A 12,469-nucleotide genomic window follows, 5' to 3' on the forward strand; every position below is an offset into this window, starting at 1 on the left:
TCCCTCTAAGATTTTTAAAAAGTTATCGGACATATACAACATTTATCGGACAACATCCGGTGTCCTGTGCTTATTTCATGCCCTGATAAAGTGATATACGCCGCCGGCCAGCCATTTATACTTGGATACATTTGAATACACGACGACGATGAACATTAGCAGCTAGAATACAGTACTTCGGGAAGTTAACCTTAGTTAGTATAGTCTAATCAATATGTGTGCATGATTACGTGCCGTATTATAGTTTCTTCCACAGCTAAAACTTTATACTTTGCGCACGTGGAAGGGAACTAATAAAAAAGGCCAGTTACACGAAAGGAAATAATATATTTTGAACAGTTGGACTTAACAAAATAAATATTTGAATAGGATATTTCTTATAAATTTTGTTTACTTACTTTGATATTTTTAAGGGGGACAGACCCCTTTTGAGGGGGCACAAATTATTTTGAGGGGGTCAGATAATATTTATAATTTTAAAGTATCCCAAGAATCATTTTGGGGCCCCCTTTTCATGAAATTGGGCCCTCTATTATAGGCTACATAGGCTACAAAAAATTTGACATAGGCTATAGCCTACTTAGCCTGAGTGTAGCGCCGCCACTGTTTAAAAACTTCTTCTATTCGTACTAATTTCCACAGTTGTCGAGGTAACTGGGAATCATGCAAAATAACTACCGTGCCCTCTTTAAAATTTACATTTGTTTTTGTTGGATCAATTGTGTGAGCAGTTTTTAATTCTACCACGTACTCTCTACGCCAGCGGTTCCAAAATGAATTGTGGACCGTTTGGAAGTGTCTATATCTGACAACGGCTTGTTTTCTATTTTTAATTTCAGTGACAATATTCTTAGAATTAGACGTGGGGGGAAGCGCTGTTAATCTGTCACCGATAAGGAAATGCGAGGGGGTCAGTGGAGTTGGTTCACCCATATCGCTGTTCTGGTACGTCAATGGCCTTGAATTAATAACCGCTTCAATTTCACTTATCGTAGTTGACATTTCTTCAAAATTTAATAAGGCGCTACCTAACGTTTTCTTGAGAGCCATTTTGATCGTACGGAAAAAGCGCTCGTAAAATCCGGCCCACCATGGGCTGCGTTCGGCAATGAACTTCCACTGAATCCCTATCTTTCCAAAATACTCTAGTATCATTTTGTCTTTAATACATTTCCATATGGCCTTTTACTCTTTGTCGGCCCTAATCAAACTCTTAGCATTGTCAGAATATATAATTCTACACAAGCCCCTTCGAGCGACAAATCGTCGTAACGCCAATATAAAACATTCAGTCGACATTTCCGTGACTAATTCAAGATGCACCGCTCTAATCACCGCGCAGGTGAAAAGGCAGATATAGACCTTTTTTGAGGGTTTAGGACCCACACAAAGGGGGCCGGCGAAATCTAAACCCGTTACTTCAATACCTTTCGATTCTTTGATTCGATCCTCCGGTAATGGCGCAGTTATTTCTCGCAATGGCTTTGCACTCCACCTTCTACAAATCATACAACTCTTAATTCGTTTTTTAACTAATTGTCTACTTCTTATGATCCAATACAACTCCCTAACTTGGGCCAAAGTGCTCGTTAAACCCGAATGAAAAACTCTGTCATGTTCCCGATCAACTAACAATTCAGAAAATCTATGTTCGTAAGGGATAATTACAGGGTTTTTCCTTTCAAAGGGCAGGTTCGATTGTCCAATTCTTCCTCCTACTCTCAAACGTCCTTGTTCATCAAGAAAGGGCTTAAATTCCGCTAATTTCGAATTTTTCGCTATTGTTCTAGTCTCTTTTAGACCTTCGATCTCTGGAAACGATTCCGATTGAACTCGTTTAATCCAATAGAGGTTCGCTCTGTTAAGCTCGTCGGCTGTTAAGCTCGGAGAAAGTTATCTTTCGTCTTTGTTTACCGTCCCGATTCTCGCATTATTCCCGAAACGTAACACCCACGCGGTTTTTTGAAGTAACCGATATAACGAACTAAACTCGTCTACATTTAATGGTGGCTCTCCGAGAACAACAGTCGCGCAAATCACTTCGAATATTTCTTCTTCCTCGTAGGATTTGCTAATCTCTTCCGATAACTCGAATTTAACTTCTTCCGACTCACTTTTTGTTGCGTGTGGCCACTTCTCTTCTGAACTCGAAAGCCATGATGGCCCTTTCCACCATAGACGGTTTTCCGCTAGACTTTTTGGGTTTTGTCCTCTCGTTAACGGGTCAGCTGGATTGTCCTTTCCAGGACAGTGACGCCACGCCGATGGTTCGCTGATATCGTGAATGTCCTGCACACGATTCGCTACGAATGGTTTAAATCTTCTTGAAACCGATTTGATCCAATCAAGAGTGATTTGCGAATCAGTCCATAGATTTATCTTGTCGCCGGGGAGCTTGAGAATTTCGTTGACTCTGGCGGTCAGCTTCGCCGCTAGCAGCGCTCCCATCAATTCTAGGCGAGGTAAACTCTTTCTCTTCGCTGGCGCGACCTGCGCTTTCGACAACAACATTTGCGTTGTGACTTTACCGTACGCGTTCGTTCCTTTCAAGATGATAATCGCTCCGTAGGCGATCTCACTCGCGTCCGAAAAACCGTGAAGTTCGATATGTTTGACGTTTGACTCGTTCACGTCTGAAAACCAATATCTCGGCGTCGAAATGACTCTTAAGTCTGGTAGTTCCGCGCACCATTTTTGCCAAAGTTTTACTAATTCTGGTGGTAAAATATCGTCCCAATCGTTCTCGCGCGTTTTCACCCAGACCTGTTGAAATATCAGTTTAATTCGGATCGTGAAGGGGGTTATAATCCCGAGTGGATCAAATATCCGCGCTGCGGAGGAGAGAACGCTACGTTTTGTTAGTTTCAGCTTTTTGAGATCGTTGATTAGCGCTTGTATGTCGAACGTATATAAGTCTTGATCCGGAACCCATTTAATTCCCAAAATTTTGGTACATTTAAGTTCTGCGGGTATTAATGACCTGACTTTTTCGTTTTCATTTTCGATCCAATTTTCTTGACGTAATTTTTCTCGCAGTTCGCTCGAGTTGGTTTGGCACTTTCTAAGCTCCATATTGGCGTCTTTTAGTATCTCTTTCGACTCTTTCGCCAAATTGAAGGCTGCATCGACGTCGTCTCTACTTGATATCAAATCGTCTACATACAACTCTTTCTCTAGCGACTCGCAGGTTTCTGGAAATTCTTCCTGATACTTTTTTAAGTGGTGTTTTATGGTCGCCGCCAAATGAAACGGGCTCGAAGTTAATCCAAATAAAACTCTTTTATGTCGATTGTGACACATTTGGCGTTCTATACCCGACGGATGGTTGTCCCAACCCTAGACCAAACGCTGATTAATTAATTAGTTACAATTATGTGGCCCAATTAATTGTATAGTGTGAACTGGGCTTTAGAAAAAGTGACATAATTACCAAAAGTGTGACAATCACCGTACTTTCGTATGCTAAAGCTTTAATGAATGCTCGACTCGAGATCGACTACATAAAAGACTATTTATTGTCGCCTCTCTGGATCTTTTTTAGTCTATGGTATTATATCGTAGGTAGATGGAGATATCATCTCCACAGAATGTCGAAAAATCAAAAAGGGCACTAACTTTGACCAGTGGTACTTAGTTCCTCCGGTCCTCACTACGAGGCGTTATTTGTTGGTTTTAACATCCTTCCTCACCATGGCACACTTTCCCTTCTCCCCTTCCAACTTGTATTTCGCTCGTAACATTCATTAAGAAATAGATCCGATTGACACACTTTTGAAAATTATGTCACTTTTGGCTTTAGTTACGTTTAATATGTTTTGAACATCTGGCAACGCTGTTCCTTGGAAAAATTCGCGTAGTCGCGTTATTTATGCTTGACTTAACTTCCGTTTCAAGACGATTCCGAGCTGCTCACGTTTTTCTTTGAAAGTAAGTCTACGTGAGAGATGATTTTATTTCCGATTAACAATTACTTGCAAAATAGAAGAGTTGCTTCTTCTTGTATATTAATGTAATTCCAAATATCTGCGTAACGAAAATTTAGGCCTAAGTTGACCTTGGATGTTGTATAGAGTCTTATCGTTTGTGACATTTTTCAAAAACGGTGACGTAACGCTATTAGAAAGCAGTTGCGCCATCTTTCGGTAGGTTAAGTTTTTAAAATGCGTAAATTTGGACGCCATATTGGAAGTTTTGAAAAGTAGCGCGGTGCGGCCACAGCTGATGATTTATAATGGGGAAGGACGATAAAAATGAAGGTCCTTACGTGGATACTCTAGATTCTTTTGTTCAACAACGTTATAAAGAAAAACTTGCCTTCATAAACGGCCACGATCCTTATATAATTGACAAACAATCATGCGATAAAGTATTAAGTTTAGAAAATGTCTCGGGAAATCAAGCAACCGAGAATCAAAGCTTTGGAAGCGGATTTAACCTTTTACCAGCAGTGACGTTTGGTGATTTGTACGTGTATTTAATATCTGGGATTTCACCTTTTACGAGTGAAAATCTGAACAATTACAAAAGCTTATTGGCATACAACCAATTTGTTTGTGGATTCGTTCGAGATGTCTTAGTCAAACGTTTCGAAAATTGCCAAAATGTTCTAGTCAAAAGTCTTGTAAGTAGTTCTATCTATAATTCTACCCTAAATATTTTATATTAATCTTCTTTTATATTTTAGGTGATGCATTCGCAGTCACTTAATGAGAAGCCTCTTGATTGTTGGATAATAGCGCAAGAATCAGGGTCAGTTTGGTCAGCTCACTGTACGTGCATAGCGGGCTTGGACGAAAGTTGTTCGCACGTCGCTGCACTTCTGTTTTATATTGAGTATGCTGTTCGATACAGAGAAACAGCATCCGTAACAGGAGTAAAGGCAAAATGGATGGTTCCTGTAACTAAAGCAGTAAAATATTCCCCGGTATGTGAACTAGATTTTACAACCCCCAAATCAAAACAGAGTCGGCTCAATCACACAGTTGAACCCAATGAACTTAGTTTTACTCCAAGAAAACCTAAAATTGATATTAGAAAACCAAGATCTGTAATACCAGAGATAAGCGATGCTGAATTTTCAGATTGGTGTGATAGAATTTACAAAGTAAGCCCAAATTCAGCAATTTTCTCTATTTTGCCTAAATATCAAGATAGTTTCATTCCTAAATCATTACCACCGATATTGACTCAACTTTTTGAAAAAGACATTGTTGGACTTCATTTACCCGCTCTTATTGACTACTGCTGCGTCACTGATATAGAATTTACAGTAGAACAGGCTGAATACCTAGAAATAAAAACCAGAGGACAAGCTGAAAACAAACTCTGGCACCAATACCGAGCAGGCCGTATTACAGCCTCTAACTTCAAAAGTGCATGCAACACTAACCCCGACAATCCTTCCATTTCTCTTATAACTAACATTTGTTACCCAGGATCTTGCATTTTTGAAACATCAGCAACAAAATGGGGAAAATCTAATGAAGCAGTAGCAGTTAAAGCCTACACTGACGCTATGTGTAAAGATCACACCAATTTCAAAGTAACAAACTGTGGATTTTGCCTAAACCCTGGCTATCCTTTTCTTGGAGCCTCGCCTGATGGATTTGTTGAATGTTTATGTTGTGGGAAGGGTACGTTAGAGGTTAAATGCCCATTTTCTATGAAAGACATTTCGGTATTTGAAAAGAACCGAAATTCATGTTTGATCATTGATGAAAATGGAGCGCTCACTTTGGATAAAAAACACGCTTATTACAGCCAAGTTCAAGCTCAAATATTTTTAACAAAACGTTCCTACGGTGATTTCTGTGTGTGGACGAAAGTGAACCTGCACATTGAAAGAATTTTCCCCGAAGAATCCTTCTGGAGTGCCTCAATAGAAAAACTTGATAAATTCTTCCACCGTGCAATACTACCAGAGTTGGTTGCAAAGCATTTTTCTAACACCAAAACTACTGGGACTTCGTCGATTGCTAATTCAGCCACAATTAACGTGTGTCATGAAGTTAAAGAACTAACAGTTCAGCCTCAACCATACATCTCTACGATTCCGCCTCTAGAGTCAAGCTCTGCGATTCTCCATGAAGCGGCATCAAGTACTGTGATTTTGAAAACTGCAACTATTGTACATCAGGAATCTACCACTGCAATTTCACAGCAAATACTACCAAAAGATCCAACGATTCCACCTCAAAAACTAACTACTGTGATTTCCCCACAAATAAAAAATGAAACTGTTTCTCTGCAATCAGCTGTGGTGAAAAGATCTCAAATTATATCTTCCCAGACACAAACCCGAAGCAAAACTAAGAAACAAATAACCAATTCTCTTTCTAAAGCCTTAGATACTATAACTAATTTCCCCAGAAAAGAAGTGGTAAAAACTTGGTGTTACTGTCAGCGTTCAGAGGATGCCGTAGCAGGAGGCATGATAGGCTGTGACGAAGACAATTGTCCTATTGAATGGTTTCACACGAAATGTTTAAAAATAAAGAAAATATCCTGTGGTAAGTGGTATTGTCCCGAATGTTCTAAGTCTATGAAAACTGTTTAAAAAAAGTACAGAAACAATTGTAATTTAACTTACATTATGCCCCGTTGTTCAAGTTATTTAAGCCATTTTTTATTTTTATTAGAAATTACTCTTATTTCATGTTTTGTTTGTTGTTTATATTTCATATTTTGTTTATTTAAAATTTACATTTTTAACAAGTTTCAAGTATTTGAAATTAATGATATTAATTTTGTGATATTTTTGGTTTACAATAAACTAGACAAAAGAAATCAAAATATTTTTATTACTTCTGGAAGTGAACTTACTATTTGGTTGTAGTGGCTAATGAAAACATACATTAAAATGAAAATAAAATTTTCAACTTTCCATGGGAATAACGGAGGGACAAAGATTGGTGAGAGCACAAGTTACAGTGGCTATTTTATCAATAGTCGCCACTTGCTCTTCCTCTACTACGTGTAAAAGTTCTAAAGGCACTTGGGAATGTAAAATAGCGTATTTCTGACGAAGCTCACCGATTACCCTTTCAATATGAATACGAACATTAGCTATTTTACGGGTAGACTCAACTTTTTTGGGATCTAGCTGCTTTTTTCCATCTCGAAACGCAGGCAATTTCACTTTTGCATAGTAAAGACCCACAGAGTCTTCAATTTTGAAGCCTCTATCAGCCAAAACCACGTCACCCGGCATAAGATGTTCCAAAAAACCACAATTTTCAGTTATACGTTTGTCGCTAACGCGCCCTGCCCAACCTTTCGAAATGTAATTAATGGTTCCTTGGGGCGTGATTCCAATCAAGAATTTAACAGTGTTGTGGTGTTTGTAGCTAGACCATGTTTCGGCTCTAGCTAAGGCATTTGATGGTTTCTCCATGAAAACCTCAAAGCAGTCAATAATAACGGCTACAGCTCTTCCGAAGTTTTGCCTGAAACAGGCAGGCATAGTTTTTTGTAAACAATCTCGGTCTGGCCATTTAATGAATTTAACGAGTCGTTTATAGAGAGCATTAAGACAGTTGTAAAATAAACGCCCAACAGTTGTCTCAGATACGTTAAATCTATATGCTAAATCTCTGTTTGTCAATGCTAGCCTTAATTTCATAATCGTCATAATAAACTGTTGAAATTTAGATAATTTGGATTTTTCAATTAAGAAAGTTTCGATGCCTTTGAAAATTTCCAACAAAAGTTCATAATTTTCTAAACCACTGAAGTACTTCACCCTAGCTTCATCATTTAAGAACGAGGATTCTACGTAACTTTTCTTATCAAGTTCCTTTTCAAGCCGTTCTTTCTCAAGTTTTAGAGAACTAATTTCATCCATCATGGCTTTAAGTTGATTAGTTTGGTCTTCTAATTTAGATTTTAACTCTTTCATTCCACGTTCTAATTTTAAATAATCTAATTTGAAACCTTCTAGTTCAAACATTTCTGTAACTCGGAACAACGTTTGTGTACTATTGTCACAAACACTAGTACATAAGTTTAAGTCTGTTTGAGTCGATATATTTAATTTTAAACTTGAAACTAAATTTTCATACTCAGAAGTTTGCATTGCAAAATCACGGTTTTTGACTGATAAAGTTTGACTTCCTAATTCTTTTTTAGTCTTGTCCACTCTACAGGTTATTTCTTGCGAGAGTTCCATTACTTCAATTTCTTTTGTTTTTTCAGAGAAGTCTGTAGTTTCAATCCCTTTGTTACTTTCGTTTAATTCAATGCCTGTAGTTAGTGTACTTGTCTCGCTTACAACTGAAGTTTCCATTTGTTCACTTCTTTAAAGAGAAATATTATTTTTAATGAGAAAAACCCCAGTGTTTTGAAGAAAAAAAAATTAATACAGACTCATTGTTTTGATCTATGGTTATTGTGCAGCTTTTGTTTTTTCGACGCTTTTTCCTTTCAAAGCGCTGAACATCTTTCATAAGTTTATCAGGTTTTGAAGAGGAAGGGTTTTCTTCTCCATCTAAGTTCTTGTTAGGAATCCAATCTGGATTAGTATTATCAAACAGCGTAGCAGGCTCTAAAACAATGTTCCATTTATCTTTTATAATAACAACTTAAGGTTTACTGTCTTAAAAACATTAATTTTTAATTACCTCCAGAGAAAAAATGTGCAGAACAAACCCTCATAGAATCTCGAAGTGATTCTTTTTTCATTCCTAAACACTTTAGCCATCTGAGCATTCGCTCCTTTGATAAAGTCACGGTTTGTTTACTAAAGTAAGCCTCGTCCTTAATTCGCGGAATTCTAAAAAAACGTATATTTGAAGTTTTTTCCCTCAATGATAGCTTATTTCTGCATCTTTTTACACAGCAATATCGAACCATAGTCGCTATAAAAAATTTATCGTTCTAAAAACCGCGAAACGTAATAAAAAGTAGCAATCAAAAGGTAAAAACTTCCAATATGGCGCCAATCGAATTTTTATTTAAATTTGTCAAAGACGCACACAGATGGCACTACCTGGCGAGCAATTTTTTTTGAGTGACGTTTCAGTCTCTCAGAGAATTAGTCTCTATTGTACTATTTTCATGAATACCAGTGCTAGTCTGCCTAATGAAATCTATAGCCAAACGATTATTAATTAAAAAATTAAACATTTTAGTTCAAAGCTAATTATTAATTCGATCAAAAAATTAATATTAAATTCAACAATGTTATTACAATTTAGGGAAGACATTAATTATAAATGCTGGAGGTAAAGTTAAACTAGCGAAGCGGTCAAGCACGTAGATATAGAAAGTCTAAGGGGGGGACGGGTCATAACACAACCAGATTAAATCGCGAGCGCAGCGAGCGCGAAATTTTTCGTTAGCAATAACGCATATTTAAAGTACTGGCTAGACTCGGGACGAGTGACAATGACATTTCCGCACGTGTATCAAACGAAGTTTTTTAATACATTTAATGTTGCGCTCCTTTCGTAAGAAAGGAATCGAGTCCTAAGAGATTAAGCTTAGAATATAATTATTGGTAAATTGATAATATTGAAGTCAAGTAGAACTCATGAATGACATGCAATGTGGTTTTGACAAGAAGCGATCCTCACTACGATAAAATTCTTATTAACTTGACCCCCTGACTCCTATTGTTGAAAAACATGGTGGTAATAAATATAGTCAGTACCATTGCGGAGGGGGCGCTTCGATCTGGGCTGCATTTTTAACGTGAGGCAATTTCATTTTCACCGTATTTTGGGTTGGTACAGGACCGTTCTTAAAGCGCTCGTGGCCCCGGGCGAAATGCATGGGCGAAACTGACGACAGAGTGTAGAGACCCTCCGGTATATACATCCCTATGGTAAAATTTTAGAGGCCCTGGGCGACCGTCCTGCTCCCCCCCCCCTTAAGCACGGCCCTGTATATTGGTATTATAACTGCCCGCCCAATTAAATGTTAGCCCAGGGCGCCAAAACCTCTATTTACGTCACAGAACGAAATCGTATACTTAGCGCTACGAACCTATAGTGTTATATGTAAAAACGCAAATTTATCGTCTAAATGATTCTTGGGCATCTTTCGTTGTAGACACACAACTTACTAAATATTGTATACGCAGTTCAAAAGCTTCTTTATGAGCTCTACTTCACTTGGTTGGGTCACATATTAAAGAAAAACAAAAAATGCAGTTTTAGGAAAGAACAAACTATTTTAATAGAGCGTATATTTGTGAGCTCGAGATGAGACCATTAAAATAAACTAAATTGCAGTGAGCCTTAGGGGAGTCCAATATAAAATAATGTACTACAACGAGTCCTAGCTGAGACCATATTTTTGTAACGAGCCCGATATGAGACCTTTTTATTTTTAAGAAACGGTTGTGTCCGTTTTTGCACGATTATATTTCCCTTGGCCACTGGGGAGCGCTGCGGTGCAGAACAAGAGTACGTACTTAATGATCGGTCCCCGAAATCGTCATTTGTTAAAACCACCAAATATTTAAAATTTGTGGAAGAACATCATATAGGTATAAAATGTTTGATAATCAATAAAATATTTTTTGCAAATAAAAAGTTTCTTTAGAATCAATTTTTTCTTTGAATAATACGAAACTTCTCAAGAACTAGATACGTTTGGAATTCTAATGTTGCGGGAACTCGCCGCGTTTGAAACTTAAAGATTCCAGAACTCGACGCGTTTGAAACTTAAACGATTCGAGAACTCGACGCGTTTGAAACTTAAACGTTTCGAGAACTCGACGCGTTTGAATCTTAAATGATTTGACAACTCGACGCGTTTGAAACTTAAACGTTGCGACAAATCAACGCGTTTGAAACTTAAACGCTTCCAGATTTCGACGCGTTTAAAACTTAAACGATTGGAGAACTCGACGCGTTTGAATCTTACACGTTTCAAGAACTCGACGAGTTTGAAACTTAAACGTTTCAAGAACTCCACGCGATTAAATTTAAAACGTTTCGACAACTCGACGCGTTTGATACGTAAACTTTAACTTTTCGAGAAATATACGAGTTGCAAAATTAAACGTTTCGTCAAATAGACGAGTTTACATTTTAAGCACTACAAGACCTCAACACGTATACAACAATCATTTCTAGAACTTAACATGCTTTAAACGAAAACGTTTTGTAATTCGACGCGCAAAAAGACTTGACGTATCATCTACTCAACGCGTGTTGGTATAGTATATGTCTGTGAGAGCGTTGCATTTTCCCGTTTAGAAAAACGTCTAGAATTTAAACATTGTTTTTTTTCTGTGTAGTCTCCGGATCCAGTTGCAAAAGCTTGAAATTCTTCTTGGCAATATTTGCAACTTTGTACATTTGCGGGTGTAGCCTTAACCACGAACTCGTCGTCTGAGGAACAAATGCGACGCAAACGCAAAAACTGCGAATACGGAATTGCACTTGTCGTATGCGTAGGGTGGTTAGATGACGGAAGCAGATATGAGCAGCTATTAGTCGGTTTTCGATATAATGTGGTAGAAATACCGTTGCCTGAGACAGAAACGGTCATGCCCAGAAAAGATATTGAAACGTCTGAAACGTTGGTCGTTAATTCAAGAGCAGGGTGCATAACACTGAAAGCGTCGATAAACGAGTCGAGATCCATTCGATTACAGGACGCCAGCAGATAAATATCGTCTAGGAAGCGTCCGTAGAAATCTGGTTTGGGACCCATGTAGTTAGAGAAGAATAATTCCTCGGCCCAACCGACAAACGAGTTTGCGAAACTTGGTCCGATCTTGGTTCCCATTGCAACCCCGCTAACTTGCTTGTAGAACTTTTAGTTGAATTCAAAAGCATTTAATGTCAAAACCAGCTCGGCCAAACGGACCAAAGTATCGGTGGATGGGTATTGATCTGGACGTCGGTCAAGGTAATACTTTAGAGCTTGAAGGCCGTCGCTGTGCGGAATCACGGTGTAAATTGATTTAATGTCCAAAGCTACGAGCCAACGGTTCGGACCTTGAAAAGTAAAACTTGAAAACTGACTGTGGACTTGAAATGATTTCATGGGATCGCTGTGAGCTGAGGGGATTTTACTGGTCTAGTTCGGAAAGTTTTGGGGAAAAAGCTGGGTTGGGAAGGCTCGGAATGTCTGGCACCATGGTCTTGTGACCGAGAGAAAACACTTCCATTAACGAGGGATTAAATTAACGTTGCTGAAGGCAGGAATTTAGTTTATAATTTATATTTAGAAAATGGTTTAATTAATTATCTTAATTTTATATTTTATCGTGGGGGTTGATCGAGTTCTATAAGATTTATAAACTATAATTAATTTGTATGAATGGATTAAAAGTTATTTAAGTTTTTACCCCTTTAGCACAAAGAGTTGATTTGAGGTCGGGGTTTGGTCGAAAAGTCGCTTTTCGGTTCTGGTCCAAATACCGACTCTAAAAGTCCTAAAAGTTTGTGAGATAATACCTTGTTAGTACGTTTTTGGTCGCTTTTAAAGTCGGTATGGCGACTTAAAATTTCGG

General features: G+C 38.1%; 2 protein-coding genes across 2 annotated transcripts; both read right to left on the minus strand.

Moving 5' to 3' along the window:
* Positions 1–576: 576 nt before the first annotated feature.
* Positions 577–1,050, minus strand: LOC149949110 (uncharacterized). The gene has a single exon (XM_090169351.1). It carries the CDS (start codon positions 1,048–1,050, stop codon positions 577–579), a length of 474 nt encoding a protein of 157 aa, XP_090025477.1.
* Positions 1,051–1,185: 135 nt separating this feature from the next.
* On the minus strand, positions 1,186–3,300 carry LOC149949111 (uncharacterized). The gene is made up of 2 exons (XM_090169352.1): positions 1,986–3,300; positions 1,186–1,811 (listed from the first exon to the last, which is right to left on the minus strand). The coding sequence occupies exons 1-2, from the start codon at positions 3,298–3,300 to the stop codon at positions 1,186–1,188; spliced, it is 1,941 nt and encodes a 646-aa protein (XP_090025478.1).
* Between the last annotated feature and the right edge of the window lie 9,169 nt (positions 3,301–12,469).

The sequence above is a fragment of the Leiobunum rupestre genome, chromosome 3, assembly GCF_980474605.1.
Source record: "Leiobunum rupestre chromosome 3, qqLeiRupe1.1.hap1, whole genome shotgun sequence".
Lineage (NCBI taxonomy): Eukaryota > Metazoa > Arthropoda > Arachnida > Opiliones > Sclerosomatidae > Leiobunum > Leiobunum rupestre.

Excerpts from the sequence above, each read along its gene's own strand:
- LOC149949111 (XM_090169352.1), bottom strand. The coding sequence starts at position 3,300 with ATGTGTCACAATCGACATAAAAGAGTTTTATTTGGATTAACTTCGAGC. Across the intron at positions 1,812-1,985 it reads ATTAAATGTAGACGAGTTTA|AGATCGAAGGTCTAAAAGAG; the intron begins GTTCGTTATATC and ends AATCGTTTCCAG.
- LOC149949110 (XM_090169351.1), bottom strand. The coding sequence starts at position 1,050 with ATGGCTCTCAAGAAAACGTTAGGTAGCGCCTTATTAAATTTTGAAGAA.